Below are 22,346 nucleotides of genomic sequence, written 5' to 3' on the forward strand. Positions count from 1 at the left end.
GTCTTTCTTGCTCTGCCAAAATAAGGAATCTGCCATATACAGAAAAAAAAACAAAACAGAAAAGATAAAAACAAACGCTGTGTCCAAACTCAAAGAATGTGACTGGTGTGCTCAGTCACCTGCATGTGATGACGGGTTATGTTTGAGTATGTTTCTTTTGTCCCCCACACTGTTATTTCAGCTCATTACAACCCACAGCCGGTTTTTACATGCAGACAAAGTGACAATTTGGCTTTAGACAGATATCTGCTCTGGGATACCTGCAAGCGGCAACATGCACACACATCTGTATTTAGGGAAACACTTTTTCCACCGAAACAACACTGCCGAAACAGAATGTTGTGATGACGCAAGCAGGAAACCGCGTCTGGATTGCTTTGTGCAAAAACGAGTCCTGCAGCGCAGATCACGTGTTCCCGGCGACATTCACTTCACACCAGTGGGTCTTAATAGAGAACATTCCCTCTCTTCTTGCCCCCTTTGAGCAGCTAACTGAAGAGATCAGCTCGTCTGATGCATCTGTGGCAGACGTTCTTCCTTTAACTGCAGCACTAAAGCGTCTTCTAAGCAAAGAGGTTGAGACGGACCACGGAGTGAAAACATAAAAAGTACACTCTAAGAGTCTGTCATCACACGTTTCACTGAGATCTATTCGGATCCTCTGCACTTCATCACGACTGTACTTGATCCGTATTATAAAGTTCATTACTTGGATGTGTGAATAAAGCAGCGTGCACAAGAAATGATCCAGGCCCCGATGGATGCGGAGAACCCGCTTGGAGAAGGAGAACATAGCGGCCTAGGGGCAGGGGCGTGTCCAGAGCTTTTAGACCCTTTCTGTCTTCAAAACATACTTTCATTAAAGTATTAAACAGTTGTTATATTCCCTTTGACTTAAAAAAAAAAATGATGACAGAGTGGCATACATCTTCTAAGCTTAATTCTTTAAGGACTTACAAAAGTTGTTTTTTCAAAGTCACATTTGAGGATAAAGAGCCTAGAAAATGTTAGTGTAACTCAAACAGAAAATGCATGGCTTAATCTCAAATCCAAGGAGTGAAATGTTACAACTGTCCCCGGTCTCCCTACTAGTAATTGGCATAATAATTTATTTCGGTGTTTCGGTTTTCGGCCTTGGTTTCCTCATTTTTTCGGTTTTGTTTCAGCCAAGAATTTTCCTTTCGGTGCATCCCTAATCGGTATCCGTACATATGACTATTTGCACTGATGCAACTTTCAGGCTGCAGAGGGGCAGCTTCAACTGAATGATGAGAGGAGGTCAAAACACATGAAGAGGGATAGACAAGGGCAAAGCAGCATACGAGGGACTTACAGACTATAATGATAGATAGCTATGGGACGGTGGGTACTATGTTATCATGTAGCACCCTGTAGACGTTAGAAGTCACAGCACACCATCCAAGCCTCCCTGCTGTAGTACTTCCCCACACTCACAACAGGAGATCATTTCTCATGTGAAGTGGAGCCAAATCCTGAAAGTGGATTTTTTTTGCTTATTCTGGTGATAAAGATCAGAAAAAAGCATGTGTTGATTCTATAGTTCATGGTTTGCACAAGATTTTTTTTGACAACTTTATTTTTGAGTGATACATTATAACTTCTAAATTATTTTCAGCGTATAGACTTGACTCCGGCCTGGTTGCTAAGTTGAATTTGTACTTCAGTGCTTTACCAGTACTGTAAGCAAAGAAGGGTGAGTAAGACAGCATAACTCTAGTTGCTGCTTTGTAGGGCTGTGCCTTATCATACCGCCCACGATAATACCGATACTAAATATCAGTGATTTAGTGATGAGATGAAGTTTGATGCTCCAGAGCAGAGCCAGGCGGACCTCCACGCTTGCTGACCAGAGCACCGCCTCCTCCTCGTGTAAGAGCGGATGTTAATGTTTAAAGTGCAAATGCATAGCAGCTCAATTCAATTCAATTTAAACAACTGTATTAATCCCTTCTAGGAGAATTGAACAATGTAATTGCAGAGGATAAACGATTAAGAACAGCAGCTCTTTTTAAAAAAACATGTAAATGAAAACGACGTCCTGAAGGCAACAGAGAAAATTCACTTGCAAGAACATGACATGACCAGAAGACACGAGCAAGACACACTTTTTTATGTTCTCTGATTGTGGGAGTTTGATATTTTTTCCCAGATGATGAAGAAAGTCATTAGATTTATAAATATCAGCAGAGGGTTTAGGTAGAAATTACAGTCTTCAGTTTATTTTCTCAAGTAACACCTGATATTGTAGATATGCTTTGTTTGAATCTCTCTTTATAAACAGAGCAGGTCTACTCTATGTTCTATTATTAACAAAGACCCAACATCAAGACAGGATAAGATCCAGTTCCATCTTACAGACAGGACTCAATCCACCATGAGCAGAGCACTTTGCAGCAATTAGCAAGTTACAGCGGCAAGGACAAACTTCCTTTAACAGGCAGAAACCTCCAGCAGGACCAGACTCATGTTAGACACACATCTGCTGAGACTGTGTTCGGGTTGAAAAGAGGGGTAGAGGGAGATGAAGAGAGAGAGAGAGATGGATGGACAAGTTATGATGACATCAAAAATCACAACAAAAAAATGCACATGCAGGGTAAAGGCTAAAGTACCAGTAATAATGGTGAAAATATTTGTCCTATTTGCAGAAACTGCATATTGATGATTATAGACGGATTCTTTTTCCAGGAATTTGCACATGATTTTGCAGGCTTGTTGATTTCGTCAATGACTTTATGGTTGTTTTGGAACCTGTTATTTGTCATTCATGGGAGACTGGAGAAAGACTGGCAGACTAAACACTGCTGCCTTTCACCTTAAATATGTCTGATCTATGTGTTCAAGATTTCTACATCACAGTTATTATTTTTGTTTCAGTTCAGCCTTATCATAAACGAAAGGAATGATGGACAAAATCACAAACACAAGACCCAAACTGTGATAAATTAATACTTTCTTTTATGCAGGATTGGATAATTATGTCTTCATGAGGCCGTGATCTTTATTTCATGTCTTCTGTTTCAGCCTTGATAGTTGTCTCCTTATTTCTTTTAACTGTTTCAGACCTTCATCCCACGCTTCTAGTAAATGCAATCTTGGACACTTGGTTGGGAATATTTACAGGCAGAGAATAGATGAATATTTGTGCATGGAAGCTGAATATTGACTTGGGAACGGTGTGTTACACTCAATTATTTCCTCTTGAAAGTCCAGTTTTCTTTTGGCAACCTGCTCATTTGTGGCACTTTGGTCACATGATGAATGGTTGTGTAAAGTATCACCAACACATTGCCAGTTGTCAGATGGAGTCAGTGTTTGTCCTCTCTGTAAATGTTGTGTAAGTTTGTGAGTGGCTCTCTTCTTGTTTGTATTTTATTTCTTCATCAAGTTACTGAGCTCTATGACTTCATTAAATGAATCAGTCAGGCGTTTTGTGTGAATGGATCGTAATCAGAGCAGGCAGCTTCAAGAGCAGCAGCTGGAGTGCCAACATCACTGTCAGTGTGCATGCGTGCGAGTGTGCATGCGTGCGTCCGTGCATGCGTGCATGTGTGTGAGAGAGGGAGAGGGAGAATCATAGCTATGCCTGTTTTCTGTCTCTGGGGACTGGAGCTTGGAGCAAAGGATTGTGGGTGCAGTCTGGTTCCACTTGACTGGCTCTGAGAGAGAGAGAGAGAGAGAGAGAGAGAGAGAGAGAGAGAGAGAGAGAGAGAGAGAGAGAGAGAGAGAGAGAGAGAGAGAGAGAGAGAGACAGAGAGCCTGTAATTAGTGCTCTCGGCTGACTGACTGACTGCCACATTCCACATCTGTAAATGACAGAGTGCAATGTGGATTCTCTCTGTATTTCTGCCTGTCTGTGTGTCTCGCCCTACTGCTCCAGTTTTGCTAGACAGTCTCCAGTTGTTTCCACATCACAGCATTCAAACCTACAGAGTGAGGAGACAACGACAGGCCTTCCTCCTCCTCCTCCCCTTCAGACGTAATACTCCTCATGTCTCTCTAGTCTCTCTTCCTTCTGTGACACCTATGTACCAAGTGTAACAGGTGTTACAACCTAACAAAAGGAGATTCAATTTGTGTTTTAACAGATCTCTGCAAAGTACTCTTTTGCACTTAATGCTGAAGTGTTCTACATGCCCAGACCATTTAATAAACTCTGATGTGCTTGCTTCATAGTTCAATCAGGAGAGAGCTCACTATAACTGCAGAGACATTTAATGTACATATAGCAATTAGTAAAGTAAAAGATGTTTGGCAATTACATCACATTATGATTTAATCATCTATTTATTAAGGAAGGTAGTGCCACTGTAGGTATTAATGGAACCCCAGATGGAGTCTAGACGCTAGTGGTGTTGGTTTTGCTTGTGGTGGAGGTTGGAGGATGCTGAATGTGATAAGTATTGAACTTCTGAAGACCTCAACCCAGACTCTGCATGTGATGAACTGGAGATGAATCGGGTGATGGTAGTGCGGGGCGATATTGAAAATTATGTTATCACAATAAAATATTTCTTATCAGTCGATATCGATAATTATGACGATAAATATCAAATCATGATTTCATTTCAATGTAAAGTCAGATTTTCCCCTGAGTGAAAGTTGAAGAAACCAGACAGCTTGTTAGTTTGTATCTAGATTTAGTTTTCTGATGAACTTCTTGAATCCATCATTTCTGACGGTGCTAACAGGAAGCAGGTCTTTAATGTAAGATGAGATTTTTGTGAAGTTTTAGTTTGTAGATTCTTTTTTTTCTCAGATTGAGGTTATTTCCATAATTTGATTTAAAGTTACAACAAATATATATCAAACTGTATTCTGTGTATCAGTTTATAGAGTATTGTTTTGAGTTGTGCTCTCCCCTTTAAGCTTACTAAGGGTTACAGACACAGTGATATTGTTTCCCACAGTGCAGTGAATGCATCACTGTTGTTCGATCTTCTGTTGTCCTACGGTCATGTTGGACATTAAACGTGTTCACAGCAGAAGTTGTCTCTGTGCTCTTCCTTTACCCACATCCTGAAAGTATATTTAATGAAGTGTATGAAGTTAATAGTTAACTCAGAGTCGACTCAGTGTCAGACTAACCACTCTGCTTTGAGCTGCTAGGTTTTGAGTTTTCTTCTGTGTCGCTGTCGCTCGTTTCAGCTGTGTTTACATTACGCTTGTGGACTGAAGATGTCCTGTCATTGTCACATTTTTGAAATTTGTATTTACAATAATATACAATGGTTTGATGACATACCCTTCCAATAAGCAGTTAGTTAGCGGATTGGGGTCCTGACCAAGGGAGAAGTTCCCATGGCTGGTGGTGAAGCTTTCAGCAGTGTGTCTGCCCCCTGGTGGCTGGCTGCAGTATAGGTTAAAAAATCCGTTTGGGGGAGCAGTTAAACTTTAAAAAATAAATACACGTCATACGAATGTTTCTCCCATCCGTATGCTGTGGTGATATGTAGTTAGTATTTGACTGTTATGTGTTCAAGGCCTCTTTTTCCTGAAAAGTTTATTTTTCATTAGTTTCATGAGTTTAAAAAACGGGGTTTTACTTCCTGGTTTCCTTTGATTCACAGCCGCCGTAGAGGGAAACTTCAACGGACACACAGCGTCTTATAACGCTACGCTGTAGGGCGGAGCTTGTTACAGTGGCTTCACAGGCTCTGGCTGCACAATGGCGGCGCCCAGGAGGGGGATTTTTTGGCTTCAGAACTGTACAACGAGAAGAGGCGGAGCAATGCTGTCCATTTTTATTTACAGTCTGTGGTCCTGACAGACCCCGGCCCTGGTGTCTTGTCTCACTCTGAAGTATATTAATGACTTTTATTTAATGGAAAACTGTGTTTTATTACAGGGTTAAAGTTCTGTATTCAGTGAAGAACTGTTTGCAACCTACTCCCGTCTCAGGTATAACTCTTTTCATTCTGCCACCTATTCCCCTACAGATAGTATCAACTTTGTGTGTGTGTATGTGTGTGTGTGTGTGTGTGTGTGTGTTAAAGTGATATGCTATGATCCAATGATTTACTGCAGTTTTAGTCCCAGGTCTGTTCCTCCATATGATGGATAGCAGAGCTCTGGCTCCTCTGTTCTCAGAGTCAAACAGCTTTCTGATTGGCTCGCAGTGCTCCAGTCTATATGTGGCAGTCTCCATACAGAGAGCATGGTCAGAAATCATGAAATCATTTTTGTGCCTTTTTTTTTGGCAACATGGCAAGCTTTGAAACCATTTTTGTATAATAAGCAACTAATAAGAGAGAAAACAGATCAAAATTCATCATCAACATTTTGACACAAAGAGGAGAATGATGATGGGGCCCTGGATGGTCTGTTTGTTGCTGTTAAAACATTGCAACTTCATCTGTTTGGGTGTTTGTTGTAGCTGTCAGTCAAAGTCTGTATTGGCTGAGCAGTGGAAAGTGAGAAGTGGAAAATGAGTAAACCAAGAATTAAATCAATACATGAAGTCATTCATCTGCTGTTCTTGAGTCGTAATAAAACTTTAATGGAGGCGTGATAGGTTATACGTGCATCATCACAAGAGTGCTGTATTTTGCTTCATTAACTTTACATCCAGGTTCATGTGGGCACATCTCTGTTAAACCCAACAGACAGTTTTACAGGTGAAGGGTGTAAACTGGCTGATGAAATTACCTTTCTCAAATAGTGTTGATTGGAACCAGGCTTTTACTGTGTCTGACGTTGTGCTTAACTCATCTGCTCCATGAACATGTCCAGCATATAAAGAACAGAATTTGTATTAAGTGGTGGTCACTTGATGAATGTAATTTTGTATGTAGATGCCGGTGAAGTTTGAAGAAAGACTTTTCAGAGCTGTCTGCACAGAAAAAGCTGCCTGCTGCTGAAAATTAACCATAACAGTTAACTGGGAAGTTAGAGCGTAATGGCCAAATTCCACCGGATCCGTGTCCAGTCCATCCCCGATCTGTCATGGCACTGGAGTTGGTAGGTTTCTATTCTGGTCAATGGGTTTACTCCCACTGGATCCGCTCCGTTGCGTTCCGGCTCCGTCTCTGATCCGGCATGACGGAGTCGTCCTGATCAGATACACAAGACTTCTATTGTTCCTGGATGCCGGAGCACGATGCATCAATCTCAACAGAGCAGATGGAGCGGGACAGGAAGTCAGGTTTCACCAAAACAAAATGAAAACATCCGGTTAATTTTCAGAATAAAACACTCTGTGTTATCACCAGATCGTATTTCACTTAACTACAACAACAAACCAAAGTCATGATGAGCGGAGCCAGGCCTGGTGTCAACAGGTCAGAGGTTTTCAGAGGACCAGAAAGACAACATGGATGAGGAGAGGAGGAGGAGAATCCTTGATTCAGGGATTACTGTGGGAAAACCTCGGTCACATGACTCCAGCTGTCAAGCATTTCTGCTGCATGCTGCATTCTGAAAACACAACTGATTATCTCCTTTGTCTTTTTGGAGTTGACGCAGAGAGTTCTCCCTGCACCAACCCTCCAGATGTTCCACCTCCTGTCTGTACTTGGACTCGTTGTTGGTGATGCGTCCCACCAAAGCTGTGTCGTCCACAAACTTAACAATATGACAGCTCGGGTGTTTTGCTGAGCAGTCATATGTCAGTAGGGTGAACAGGAGGGGGCTCAGCATGAAGCCCTGGGGGGAGCCAGTGCTGAGGGTGACAGAGGAGGAGGAGATGTCGTGGATTTTAACAACCTGCTTCCTGTTCAAGAGAAAGTCCAGGACCCAGTTTCCAATGTCGGGGCTCAGTCCGAGAGTTGTGAGTTTTTAAGATAAGATAAGATAAGATAAGATACTCCTTTATTCGTCCCACAATGGGGAAATTCATGGAGTTACAGCGGCAAACAAAAAGGTGTACAGTACAAGAATTTCAACAAGAATATATATAGAAAAAAATGTCCATCAGAGACGACAGATTGGCCATAATTCTCCTGTCAGCCACCACCTCCACAGGGTCCAGGACTGAGCTGGCCTTCTTCACCAGTTAGTTCAGTCTCACTCTCCTGTATCCTGTCCGCCCACAGCAGGTGAAATCCTTCCAATGTGGCATTCGTGTCCGGTGTTAGCTTTGTTAGCATGATGCTACGCTCCCAGTATTCCCTCTGGTGCTGGGTTAGCTCGTCAACCTTTTCGTAGATAGATCTTACAGTCTCCATAATGGTGGGTGGAAGGACAGGTCCATGTCGTCTTTTCTTAGCTTGCACCTCAGTACCAGCACGTCGTCCTTGCCTCCTTCTCCTCAGTTAGCAGGGAACATCGGGCCTAGCATCGTTTAGCATCGACATGCTACGGGCTGCTAACAGCTGATCTCGTATGTAAACAATATTACCATGGCTACACGCAGGATCTCCGGACACACACAGGAACAAAAACATCAAAAACACCACTGCAAATGTAGTCAGTTTGGTGTCCATGGCCAACAAATGAGTCATTAAAAGTCCTGACAGGCTCCAAATACAAAGAGAACTAAACAGATATGACAAAAAAAGTCAAATAAGAACAACAAAGAGAGAGCTGCTGCAACAAGCAGCCACTCGAGCGGCGCTAAGCAACGGAACAGAGTATGTGGTATTATCGTGTTGAAGGCTGATGTGAAGTCTAGGAAGAGCAGTCGAACATAGGAGTCTTTGCTCTCCAGGTGGGTGAGGGCCGTGTGCACCACAGACGAGACGGCGTCATCAGTGGAGCGATTTTTCCTGTATGCATACTGTTGCGGGTCAGTCTAGTGACTTCAATTTGTTTTCTGAGGTAGCACACTTATGTTATTAAAATCCAATAAATATTAAAAGTACAAGAAACCGAACCAAACATCAAGAAAGCAAGTTTTAAACAACACTCATCAAATACAAATGCCACTTCTTGTTGTTAATGCACTTCAGTCATGTAAACTTAACTTGACTTAAAACTTTTAGTTTTAGTTTTAGTTAGTTATGCTTAATAGTTTTCCATACTGTCATTATATAACATTCAAATAAAATCTTGATATTGTAGACTTATCTTATCATTTTCGTCTGTCTATTGTAGTCTGTTATTATAATAAAATGGCATGTTATCATAAACCAACTCATTAGTAAAATAAAAATGATTCATTAATACTACTGTAATTCTTGGTTTTTTTTATAATAGTTTGTTTTTCTATACAATCCTCTTTAGTTAAAGCAGTCTGGGCTTCTTTAACTTTGCCTATATATCAGGTGAAAAAGTAATGTTATTATTTTATTTTACATTGACTTACCAAAGGCAAGGTTAAGTCTATGCCCAAAGCACGGCAGACGAGTCCAGCAGTTGAGTTCCAAGGCTTTCACCATGTTAGCCCCACTGTTTGTGGCCATGCCGGTCATTTGATCCTCTTTGAGTCCCCAGCCGTCAAAAGCATCCCTCAGACCTTGTGCTATGAGCTCACTAGTATGATCTTCTGGGAAGTATGATGTTTGAAGAGTCGCACTGCAGAGCTCCCAGTTGTCAATAAAATGAACTGTCAAATACGGCTCTGAAGTGCGGCTGGACCACAGATCACTTATTGTTGCAAAAAAAATGGAGGCGTTCAACCTTTCATTCCACCTTGTCACAGCACTTGGAGTAAAGTCGGGGAATGGCAGTGTTTGAAAAGTTTTTGCGACTGGGTAACTCATAATGTGGATCAACTACTTTAAGCAGTCTTTTGAACCCCTCATTTTCCATAGTTTGGATGGGGATCGTGTCCTTTGCAATGTACAAAGTTACTGCTTCAGTAACATCTATTCCAGTGTTTACTTGTTTTATCATACGGAGTGCCCTTATCGAATGCTTGTGTCAAGGTTGTTTGTTTTGCTTTTGTGGAATGCGGCACGACGCCGGTCTCCTAACCTTTTGACTCTGCATCCTGTTTGGGGTGCTGTCTCTTCAGGTGGTTAAATAAGGTTAGTTGTGTTTCCATCCGAGGTGCGGATCTTCTCGGTGCAAACTTTGCAAATGACGGTTGTTTGTGTCCTGTCGCTTTTGGAAAACCCAAACCAGTTCCATATTACCGAGGTAGAGTTTCAACTCCTCACTTTCACTTTCATTAGCAGCCATACTTTCTCTCATGTCGTTGGGGCAAAAGGGGAGGGGGATAGGCAAACCAAGACACTGCCTCCAGCTTGCTCTGATTGGTTCATCTGTGCGTCTGTAGTGCAGACATGAAGCAGACTAACAAATGGTGTAATTTGGAAAAAAAACAAAATTTGGATGCAGCTTTGCATGGGGACACAGACTTAAGGCACAGACACGGCACAACGAGGGATAAAACGTGCACTACAGCCGGTTCTATGATCTCAGTGCTTTGGCAGATCGTTGTCACATTCTAATCCTTCACAATCTAAGATCGTCATAGAGGAAACCATTGTAATCAAAAATTGTTATATTCTTGTTATTCTGACCCTTGTTGCTCTGATTCATAACTAATAAAAGGTCATGGTTCCAGTGTGTATCCGGCCTGTGTTGAACAGATACTGTTTAAAGTGTAATTAAACCCCAAACCACTTTTTTTTTTAGCTGAGAACATGTTTATATAGGGATTTAGTAATGCTGTGAATCAGTGTGGGTCTTGATCCCAGCGGTTGAGCATAAAGTATTAAAATTCCTCAAATTGTGTTGAAAATGTGTGTAGAGTTTTCTAACGGCTGGCCAAGGACACGGTGATGTATTTGGTACGTGCGTCTGTCACTAACCTGAAGCTAACTCACTCACTTACTGCTTTGAGCACGTTCACTAACATGAAGCTTACTCACTCACTCTCTGCTTTGAGCACGTTCACTAACCTGAAGCTAACTCACTCACTCTCTGCTACCAGCAGGTTCACTAACCTGAAGCTAACTCACTCACTCACTCTCTGCTATCAGCAGGTTCACTAACCTGAAACTAACTCACTTCACTCACTCTCTGCTACAAGCACGTTCACTAACCTGAAGCTAACTCACTCACTCTCTGCTACCAGCAGGTTCACTAACCTGAAGCTAACTCACTCACTCACTCTCTGCTATCAGCAGGTTCACTAACCTGAAACTAACTCACTTCACTCACTCTCTGCTACAAGCACGTTCACTAACCTGAAGCTAACTCACTCACTCTCTGCTACCAGCAGGTTCACTAACCTGAAGCTAACTCACTCACTCACTCTCTGCTACGAGCACGTTCACTAACATGAAGCTTACTCTCTGCTACGAGCACGTTCACTAACCTGAAGCTAACTCACTTACTCCCTGCAACAAGCACGTTCACTAACCTGAAGCTAACTCACTTACTCTCTGCCACGAGCACGTTCACTAACCTGAAGCTAACTCACTCACTCACTCTCTGCTACAAGCACGTTCACTAACCTGAAGCTAACTCACTCACTCACTCTCTGCTACAAGCACGTTCACTAACCTGAAGCTAACTCACTCACTCTCTGCTACAAGCACGTTCACTAACCTGAAGCTAACTCACTCACTCACTCTCTGCTACAAGCACGTTCACTAACCTGAAGCTAACTCACTCACTCTCTGCTACAAGCACGTTCACTAACCTGAAGCTAACTCACTCACTCACTCTCTGCTACAAGCACGTTCACTAACCTGAAGCTTACTCACTCACTCTCTGCTACAAGCACGTTCACTAACCTGAAGCTAACTCACTCACTCTCTGCAACAAGCATGTTCACTAACTGAAGATAACTCACTCACTCACTCTCTGCTACAAGCACGTTCACTAACCTGAAGCTAACTCACTCACTCTCTGCTCCAAGCACGTTCACTAACCTGAAGCTAACTCACTCACTCACTCTCTGCTCCGAGCACGTTCACTAACTGAAGCTAACTCACTCACTCTCTGCTTCGAGCACGTTCACTAACTGAAGCTAACTCACTCACTCTCTGCTCCGAGCACGTTCACTAACTGAAGCTAACTCACTCACTCTCTGCTCCGAGCACGTTCACTAACTGAAGCTAACTCACTCACTCTCTGCTTTGAGCACGTTCACTAACCTGAAGCTAACTCACTCACTCTCTGCTCCGAGCACGTTCACTAACTGAAGCTAACTCACTCACTCTCTGCAACAAGCACGTTCACTAACTGAAGCTAACTCACTCACTCTCTGCTACGAGCACGTTCACTAACATGAAGCTAATGCTCTTAGTTCACTGGCTGCTGAAGCCTCTTATCCACTCAGTGTAAGCCAGCTGATGAGGTTTAGTTGTGATGATGTTCATATCGTTAGTTCACAAACACTTAACATGCTCACTGATCACAACAAACAACAGCTCGCAGCTGATTACCCTGTTTGGACAGCAGATGGCGATGTTTTCCCATTAATAATATAGTTAATAATAAACTTTCTCTATTGATTTGTCTGTGGACTGAAGGAATTGAGTTATATCTAAAGTAAAACAAACGTTTGGCTCGCGGGAACATTCTGGGCTTGAGCTTTTTACCTTCACTCTGCTGATATCTGTGTGTCTGTATGACGCTGCAGCTGATAGTAAGGCATGAAGGAGTGAGTGGGTGTGGCTTCACCCCCTCTCCCCCCGACCTGTCAAAGTTGATACTCTGACGTTCTGAAGGCATTTTTTGAAATTCTAGGGTGGATGCAATTCCTTGAATTTCAGGGGTTTAATTATCTTTTAAATCATGAAGTCATGTGAAATTGTGAACTTCTCATTATGCTTTATCTCAAAACCTGTAGACAAGGTTGCATCTCCGTACTTGCTGTTCACCTGCTCCCTTTTTCCTCTCCCAATATAATGAACTCCCTTCCCCTCCCTTGCTGAGCTTTTTTGCAGACTACTGTGATACTCTGTATAGTTTGCTCCTTCCTGCTCACAAAGACAATTTAATTGCTTTAAGAGTCTTTATCAGTAAAACAACTTACTTGGTAATTTAAATTTACACACTACTTTGCCCTTCTTACAATTTATAGATCAGACCACATGGTCATTTTAGACCACCACAACCCACAGCATTGCCATCATCAACAGACCTAAGTTCCTTTTCTGTGAGCCCCAGGTATGACAATGCTGATGCCCCCTATCCCACTACATGCCCATTTACACATAGTGACACAAAATAATGTCAAAACAAAGTGAAGCAGGAAAACCACAGGGTCTGAATAACTTGATATCAGCCCTGCTGAAGAAAGTCTGAGGGGGGTTCAGTGAGCCTCCTGTACAGACACTGAAAGCACATAAACATCTCCAAGAGGGTTTAGTCATCTCTGTGTCTATTAAAGACAGCAAGGATATAATCTTACAGTCTTACAGTCTATCATCAAATTTGTTATTATCATACTGTGAGAATGATGATGATGATGATGATGATGATGATGATGATGGGATAGAAAGAATCACTCATTTTTAAAGGAAATTAACCATCAGTCAATGACCAATCATAACAAAATGTACCCCCAGAATGTTTCCAAAAGGAGGATGTCTAATCTGTTTTAGCTGTAATCCACAACTAGCAAGCTGATGAGGGAAATGAGGGCCCAGCTTTCATATTCAATGGTAGTATGAGAAAGCCTAACAGAAGTACAGTAGCTTCTTGTGTTTGGGTAGAGGACAATTAATAAGAATGATAGTACAAAATCGAGCATACTAAATAGGGCTGGGTATCGTTAGGAACCTCCCGATTTGATTCGATTTTGATTCTTTAGGTTGCGATTCGATTCGATATTGATTTAAATGCTTCGATGTCAATTCAGTAAGAAGTAGATTTTGAGAAAGAAAACATCTGAAAATAAAAATGTGCACAAAAATAACTTGTTTGTGCATATGGAGTACAAGAGTAGAAAACATGACAATTCTGTATAAACTAGGGATGCAACGATTATAAATTTTGATGGTACGATTATTGTCAGAGAAATAATCACGATTTCACGATTATCCCGATTATTATGCTTTTCATATTTTCACATCGCTAATGTATAAAATGACATAACACTGGAAGTTTTCGTGTTATTTATTGCTACCATTTGAAACAAAAATATCACAGTAATGAAATAATTCAATGAAAAAAAAGGAACAAAATGTATTTCTCTCCTTTTGATGGTGAAACAAAGATTGTTGGCTTTTTAATTTAAACTGTTGCTATGCTTTGAAGCATAAATAATACTTTAAAGCCACTGTGACGAGTATTTAACAGATTGTAAAACAGAAAGAAACTAATACTGATGCCTTTTCATGGCCCACAAAAGCAAACAAGACTAATGGCAAAAATATTGTCAATTTCAAGGGGGTAGGTGTCAGACCAGATGATAGACATCACTTGCAAGAAACAGCTTTTCTTAACATTTTGAACAGCAAATATTCAGTGAGGATAAATACATTTGGCTTTTAACAGAAAGCAAGATGACATGTTTTGCCTGAAATACTGCTGGACTTAACCAGATAACCTGGAAACATAATTCAACTTCAACAGTGTAGCTGCCTTTCAAATAATAAATAAAACTGTAACAGTAAAAATATAATATATATTCCCTTCTGAACAAAACAAGGACTTAAATGCAGCAGGCCCTTTTCACATACCTAACATTTGATCCAGTCCTTTCAGTTCATATTAAAGTGCAGAAATGTGAGCATGTTCACATTTTCAGTGCTAAGTCTTGAACGCTGAGGGGACAGGATATGGCCACTTGCACTGAACACCCTTTCTGAAGGCACACTTGTTGCAGGGATGCACAAGTACTTTCTGGCCACTTTTGATAGCATTGGAAATTCTTCCACATGTGTCTTCCACCAAGACAGTGGGTCCGCTTCAGCATCGACTGCAGGAAGAGACAGGTACAGTCTCATCTCAGTATCAAGCTTTTCCAGGGCTGTTGGCAGTGGTCCCTCTGAGGCTGCTGCTGACCTGTTCTTCCTTGCAGTGGTGATTTTCTGTAACAACCCAGACAGGCTCTTCTCTTTCCTTTTGGTGGTGGTGGTGGAGTTGGTGCTCTGTGCCATTGCTGCTGGAGGCTGTTCTGTGTCTGGAAGTTCTTGTGCTGTAAGAGCAGTTGCTTCATCACTGCATGCCTTGACTATGTCATCAAGATTCTCAGCAAAGCTTCCCTTGAACCTGGGATCAATGAAACTCGAAATGCTCAGCACATTCTTCATTTCTGTTGTATATCTCAGCTGCATTAGCAGGTCATCTCTAATTACATGCTTCATCTGTTTAGTAAGAGCGCTGTCTTCCTCTTCATCTTGAAGCATCACACTGTTGATGTGCTCCAAAACTGGCTGCAGAGCGGAAAGTGTGACTTGTCTTTCTGAGGCCAGAATGTCAGTGAAGTCATGGAGAGGGCAAAGCAGTTTGTGCACTTCCTCCAAGACAGTGATGTCACTGTCTTTGGGCATAAGATGCCAGGTGCTTCTGTTACCTACAAGCACAGCACAGATTGCCTGCTGCTGCTCCAAGAACCTGGAAATCATTTCAAATGTGGATCCCCACCTGGTGACCACATCATGTATCAGGGAATGTTCAGCGATGTTTAACTCTTCCTGCTTCTTGTGTAGTTCACGTTTCCGTTTCCAGCTTCGAGAAAATCCTTGGACCAAATGCCGGCATGATCTGATGGCAGATTCCACCCTTGAGATCTTAAGGACTTTGGAAATGGCCAAATTTAAATTATGACCAAAACAAGAAAACCAAACACAGGGAAATGTTTCAAAGGCTTTCCTCATGTTACTGGCGTTGTCGGTTGTAATTCCGGACAGACTCTCTTTCTTTATGTTCCAGTCCAGGAGCATGTTTTCCATCATTTCTGTGATATGCTCTGCCGTGTGATCTTCTGGAAAATAAAGAGTCTCAAGACAGTGACACTTCAGTTTCCAATCCGAAGAGATGTAGTGGACTGTACAGCTCATAAAGGGTTCTCCTCCACCACCAGTGCTGGTCCACAGGTCTGTGGTTGCACCAAACCACACACCCTCTGCCAGCTGCTCCTCAACACTTGCTCGTACCTCTTTGTACATGGCTGGGATTTTGTTGGCGGAGAAGTAGCTTCTTGACGGAACTTTGTACTGTGGTACCGCCTTTTTCATTAGATGAAGAAATCCAGGTTTTTCCACTATCTGAAATGGCATCATATCTTTGGAGATGAAATAGGCCACAGCATTGTTCAGATCCTGGGCTTGTTTTGAGGAGGGCGCATAAGTCACACACTTCGCAAAGGATTCAGCAACAGTAGATTGATTAACCCCAGCTGCAGCAATACCAGAGGTGGTGTTTGGCTAAAAGTGAATAGGAAAAATGAAAATAAATAATCAGAGCCAAGATGAGCTGAATGGACTTGCAGTAACTACTTAAGTTGATTTTTAATGTTTAAACTAAAGTATTTTGAATGTATGATTTGAGACTAAAATGAAATTTGGAGATCCCTTGGGGGTATATTTACCAATGCTGATAATAGAATTCAGTATTACTGTAATTTACTGTCATCCAAGCCTATTTCTCACCATCTATTTGGAAAATGTAACTATTCTTATAAATATCCCAAGAAAATAGCTTCCATTAATGTTATAAGTTTGTCTGAAGTTAAGTAGAATTGTTTTGGTACTTAAAGCATTTAATAAAAGACTAAGATGAACTTCAACAATCTCTCAAGAATTTAGTTATATGGGTTAACTTAAGTGTTATTGTTATTTACTGTCAACCATGCCTTTTTTTTAACAGTCTTAAAAAAAGATATAATCTTAAAAGGGGCCAAAGAAAATGTCTATTAACATTTTTGGTTTGTTTGAAGTTGAGTATAAATTCTTGAAAGAAATTGAGTACATCTCTCACACACTGATATTATTAATTGGACTGCAAATAATGAAATAATGCCTAGCATTTACCTCACACATATGGAAGCAAATAGATAATATTAAAACGAAAAAACAAATTTGAAAATGAATAAGCATTTCTGTTAATGCAATTTAATTTTCAAATTTGCTTTTTCATTTTAATATTGTAACCTATTTGCTTCCATACACACAGATAGGAGACGCAACATCAAAAAGTCACAGACCAAAGTTCTTAGGCACTCTTTTCTCTTCCATAGACCTCACACCTTTTTGCAGCTGTGCTGCATTTGTTTACCTTTCACTAAAAGCTGACGCTTTCGATTGTAATTGACGCGCTTATATTAAATTCGCTGTAAACTAACTGTTTCATTGAGTAAATTGCCACTAACACAATTTCAAGCAGATATATCAACCAGATATTGCGTTACCTTTATTAAAGCGTGAAGTCTTGGGTGGTGATCTCGCAGATGCTGTATCAGGTTTGATGTGTTTGATCCTTTCGCCATAACTTTTTTGCGGCAGGTTTTGCAGACGGGTGCTCCGTCGTCTTGTATAACTCCTTGGTCGTTCTTATGGAATCCAAAATGCTCCCACACTGCTGACTTCAATCGTTTTTTGGGTGGATACAACACTTCGTTGATAGATCCCTCTGCCATTGTTGCGCTAATGCAGCACAGCTTTCATGTCTCCCGCGTAGACTGTATGGTGGTCCTGACTCCCGCTCCTGATAGGTACGGCACATTAAGCTGACGCACCAGGTGTCACTTTTTTTTCGTTCCGTGCAGGTTGCGCCAAACACAGTGTATCGGCCCATTTTTTTAACAATAAAAACACGGTGTGGTAGAGTCTCTGCGGTTGATTAATCGTGACATTTGTAAGCGCGGTTAATAGTGAAACCGGTTAACCCCTGCATCCCTAGTATAAACACTGAAAAAGTAGGGAAGATGCTGCGAGCTGCGACATGTGAGGATGCGTCAGCCTGTTGCTCCGTGGAGATAAACTTTTTTTTCATAAAAAAAATGTAAAGTCTGATCCTAACTGCTCACTGTCGACTACCTAAACGTCAGAGTTTACTGCGGGGAACTTTCAAGTAACTTGTTACGATGTCCAGTGCAAAAAAACTGAGGAAAACCGAGACCTTGAAGGCGGCTTGTGTGTATGTGTGTATGCGTGCATGTGTGTTTGTGTGTGTGTGTTTGTGTGTGTGTGTGTGTTTGTGTGTATGTGTGTGTATGTGTGTCTGTCTTTGTGCGCATCTGCCGTGCGCGATACAGAGAGCAGAGGAGAATTATGAACGTGTGAACATGTAGAGACAGAAATGACATCCCATCATAAGATAAATAACATAAGGATATTTAGTCTGTTAAATAAAAGAACAACGTATAGACCTGATCTATGAGAGAGGGAACCTTAAATCACTCTGCTTTGACTTCCAAGGGGGGGCGGGACCCGGCAGGTGCGCCCCGTTATAACGACAGGGAAACACTGTCCGGTATCAGGCTGAAGTCTTACACAGCATGCAGTATAGGACCACAAGTAATGCATAAACGCACTTTAACACAACATCACCCAGTCTAGCATCACTACAGGACCACGGAACAACTCTGCTCTGCAACCAAAGAGGACACTCGTGCCTCCCTCTCGTGCGGGCGCGCGCTCACACACACACACACACACACACACACACACATACGTGAACATATGAACCCTGCAGACCGTTGTATGGTGAAATATATATTTCCAGATGAAGCACAGTTAAAACAAACGTGACCAGCTTGGACTGAATGAATGTTGGAGGAGCGTACAGTTCAGTGGACCTGTGCTCGACAATGCAGCCCTGAGGAATTGAGCGCAGATCCTCTGAACTTTCAGCACAGAGCGCCTCGTCAGAAGTTAATAAAATAAATACAAACTTCGTATTGTTTGTTTGCGGCATTGTATTTCCTACATTTACAGCACTTCCAGGATTCCCGCACATCTGTGATACATTGGCCATGTATTTCATCTCCTCTGATGTCTCCTCTCTATTCCTTTCTGTAATCATTGCTGTATGATAAACAGCAACATGTATCAGCCGTAAAATAACATTACATGCTCTGAATGGCTGTGAAAAGTAAGCAGGGAATGTGCGGTGCCGGAATCAGGCAACCGGACTATCAAAGAGAATATATATAACTGCCCTCGAGCATTTTTGCAGAGTATTTCTACTCAACACGGACACATCGACGCACAATTATGTAGTGCTCACACCTGCGTTAGCCCCTGCTGAGTAAGGGCTGATGCAGAAGCCTTAAGGGTGATCTTTGGATAAGGGCTCATACTAAACATTGTATCAACAAACTCATCAGTCATTAAAGGCCTGTTTGGATTTAGAAGATCTATATAGAAAATCCTTTTATTATCATTAATATAATAATAATAATAATTATTATAATAATAATAATAATTATAATAATAATAATAATAATATTATTATAATAATATATTATATTTATCCTTTTATGAATCACTGACTGTTCACTGACTCACAGACTTTGACTAAACTCACAGAGACAGATTTTTTTCTGTGTAACTATAATATAGTTCTCTAAAACAGGAGGGTCCTTACTTCTATTTACATGTCTGTTGAAGTATCCTACAAAAAGATGGTAAATGCCAAATTACACAGCCCACAGTGTGTAAGTGTTCTTGTGACTGATTTGTGGTTATCTTGCTTTGTATGGCTCTTGTTTATTGTATTAACATAAGTGTGAAGAGGGGAATGCTGACATGTAGTGAAAAGGGATTTGAGTGGTCTTAGAGTAGAAAGGTGATTGAATTGCAGCCCTCCTGTTGTAGATGCATTGATATTCTTTCACACACTCATATTTGCGCTTGTACTCATTGTCAGTGTGAATGTGCACAGATTTTAATGTATTTCCCAAAGTGTGACTCTGTCTTTGATCTCTCCTCAGCTGCTGTTATCTTCAGGTTTATTCTAGCTCTATTAACAGATGTTACCGATATGTCCCATGTGACAAGGCATTTACCCACAACATTGCCTGAAAGCCAATAACAAGCTGAGCTCCCCTGACTTAACACCACTGCAGGCACAATCGGAGGTGGTGTTTGAGTTTGAGTTTACACATTTGGGATTCATAAAAAAACATTGATCTGAGGTTGCTGCCTGCTTCACACTTGAGGTGTGTGTGTGGATTAAACCTTTTTATAGTGCTGGTATGTCATCTGATCCTTTTATGTGTGCGTGTTCTCTGTCTCTGCTGCTGCACATACATGCACACATGACAGGCGCCAGTCTCTCTGATATCAGTAGACAGCTCAGTGGTCCGTCCCAGCACTGGCAGATGGTGCTCATTGACCAGCACCCTGTCCTTCCTCTCCCTCCTTTTCTCCTTCCTGGCTTCTGTTTGTCCTCATCCCCCCTTTTCTACTCCTCATCCCCTTCCTCCTTCTCTTCATCCTATCCAGATGAAGACATGAGCCTTGACAGACTTGAACTCAGAAAACACTATCCAAACAGTAGCTATTGCCAAGGATTTGGTGCTGCCCTCTGTTCCGTATTTGGTTTTGTGTGTGTGTGTATGTGTGTGTGTGTATATATATGTGTGTGTGTGTGTGTGTGTGTGAGTGTGTGAGTGTGAGTGAGTGAAAGCGTGTGTGTGTGTGCGCATGTGTGTCCACCCTCTGTCCATAGATGTTAGGTTCAGTTTATGGAGAAGTAATTTGGCATAATTTGATGGTTTACGGTAGACATCTTTTTATGTTATGCATGTTGTTGATTCAGTCCTTTTCTCCAGTTAGAAGAGATATTCCCTTTAGAGAAGTTCCAATACGATACCATGTCCTTTATTGTCCCCGTAGGGAAATTTGTTTTTGACATCAGTGCTGCACACACCGGCAAAATAAAAAATAAAAATCACCACAATGACACAATAACACAGATGAATAAAAAAGAAAAAATACAATAAATAATACACATTCATGCAACACACAGTTGAAAAGTTGTTCTTTTAGCATCTTTCATACATGCAACACACAGTGCTTTACTGTATTTATTTTTGTTTATCTTGATGGTTTATTTAAGACAATAGATCAGTTTATTGGAATGGGGCTAAAGAGAGGGCAATTTTTTCCTATTTTTTACAAGTTATAGAAAAAACATGAACTGATTCTCAAACTGACAAACACCTGACTGATTTATTGTTACGCCCCACCTTGAGGCCGCCCTATGGGACTAACAACAATCTTCAAAATGACCCAAACAAAAAGCAAAGGTACTCTTCACAGACACACCAACAACCAAGCTGCTTTGCAGAACTGCTCTACTAAGTCGTCTAACTCACCTGTCTGGTCTTCAGTGGCTTGCTGAGCTCCCTCCAAGGGATGGATGTCTGTCAGTCAAAAGACCCCAATGCTTGACCTGCTGGAGGTAGCAGTCCTTCAGGAGTTGAAAATACACTGAATACATTCAGCTATAGATTTTTTGTTGGATTGTGCTTAAACTAGTAAGCAACAAGGACAAAAACAACAAATCTTTTGTCTCCAGAGTCGTTTGTTTTCTGTGTTACATCAAAGTGAAGTGATGGTGGCTGATGGAGGCCAAATAACGAAGACTTAGTGTGCTGCTGATGCTGCACTAACTGTAAGTCACTCTGCTCTCTGAGTGCCAAAGAAATGAATCAAACTGAATTATAAAGTTAGACTGATGGCTGCGCAGGGCCACTGGCTATATAAGGTCTGCACAAATACGCTACTGTAGCAGGAAGAGCCGATTCTGCACAGCATTTATCTGCTGATAATCACTGATCAGTTTATGAGGTGAGGAGGAAGCAATCATGAGTGTGAGGTCCAAAGGCATATGTGCACACACACACACACACACACACACACACACACACACACACACACACACACTCTCTCTCTCTCTCTCTCTCTCTCTCTGGCTAAATGTGAGCTCCTCTATTCTAATCCTTAAAGTTGCAGTCCATAATGCTGAATTGTAATAAGATGATTTTTTTACGAGTGTATAGAGCCATGCCAGAAGCTCTGTGAGGCTATACTGATTTTAAGGATTATACACTTAAATACACTGAATATACAGACATTTAAAAGTACTAAGAGCAAGTAATTACATCATGTATCTTAAAGGTCTCATATAATGAAAACACCCAATTTCTTCATTTATGCATATATTCTCTAGTCAGCCTCCAGCTGAGCAACCCTGAAAATGTGATGGTGAAAAAGCCACCATTGTTTCTGAAGTGACCTTCTGGGAAAACAGAACCTCGACAAGAAGATTTGAATTGTCTTCTGTAGTGATGTAATGACAGGAGTGATTTGCATTGGCCACTTCCACTCATTGAGAATTCCACTGCTTTTGTGATTTTGTTTTGGTGTTGCAAAGTCAAGGCGTCAAAGGTTGGAGTCGGACATACTCGCTGCTCTACTGCTTTGTTCCAGAAATCAAAAAAATGTCTTTATTCTGTCCCAGCTGTGACGACCAGAAGACAGTGGATTCTATTTCCAAACAACAAAGAGCTGCTGTTTGTGCCAACA

At 41.4% G+C, this 22,346-nt stretch overlaps 2 protein-coding genes across 2 annotated transcripts in view; one reads left to right on the forward strand and one right to left on the reverse strand.

The window, feature by feature from the left end:
• The window catches only part of LOC117810514 (zinc finger BED domain-containing protein 1-like), a 68,996-nt gene extending 51,303 nt beyond the window's left edge, over positions 1-17,693 (reverse strand). Inside the window, exons 1-3 of the mRNA XM_034680378.1 lie at positions 17,219-17,693; positions 14,707-16,235; positions 7,506-7,732 (exon numbers count right to left, since the gene is read on the reverse strand). Coding sequence (XP_034536269.1) covers positions 7,506-7,732; positions 14,707-16,235; positions 17,219-17,446 — 1,984 coding nt within the window. The 5' untranslated portion in view covers positions 17,447-17,693. The remainder of the gene's footprint in view (positions 1-7,505; positions 7,733-14,706; positions 16,236-17,218) is intronic.
• Positions 1-22,346, forward strand: part of dok4 (docking protein 4) — a 138,183-nt gene that overhangs the window by 3,370 nt on the left and 112,467 nt on the right. The gene's annotated exons all lie outside the window — the stretch shown is intronic.

This window comes from Notolabrus celidotus, chromosome 3 (assembly GCF_009762535.1).
Source record: "Notolabrus celidotus isolate fNotCel1 chromosome 3, fNotCel1.pri, whole genome shotgun sequence".
NCBI lineage: Eukaryota > Metazoa > Chordata > Actinopteri > Labriformes > Labridae > Notolabrus > Notolabrus celidotus.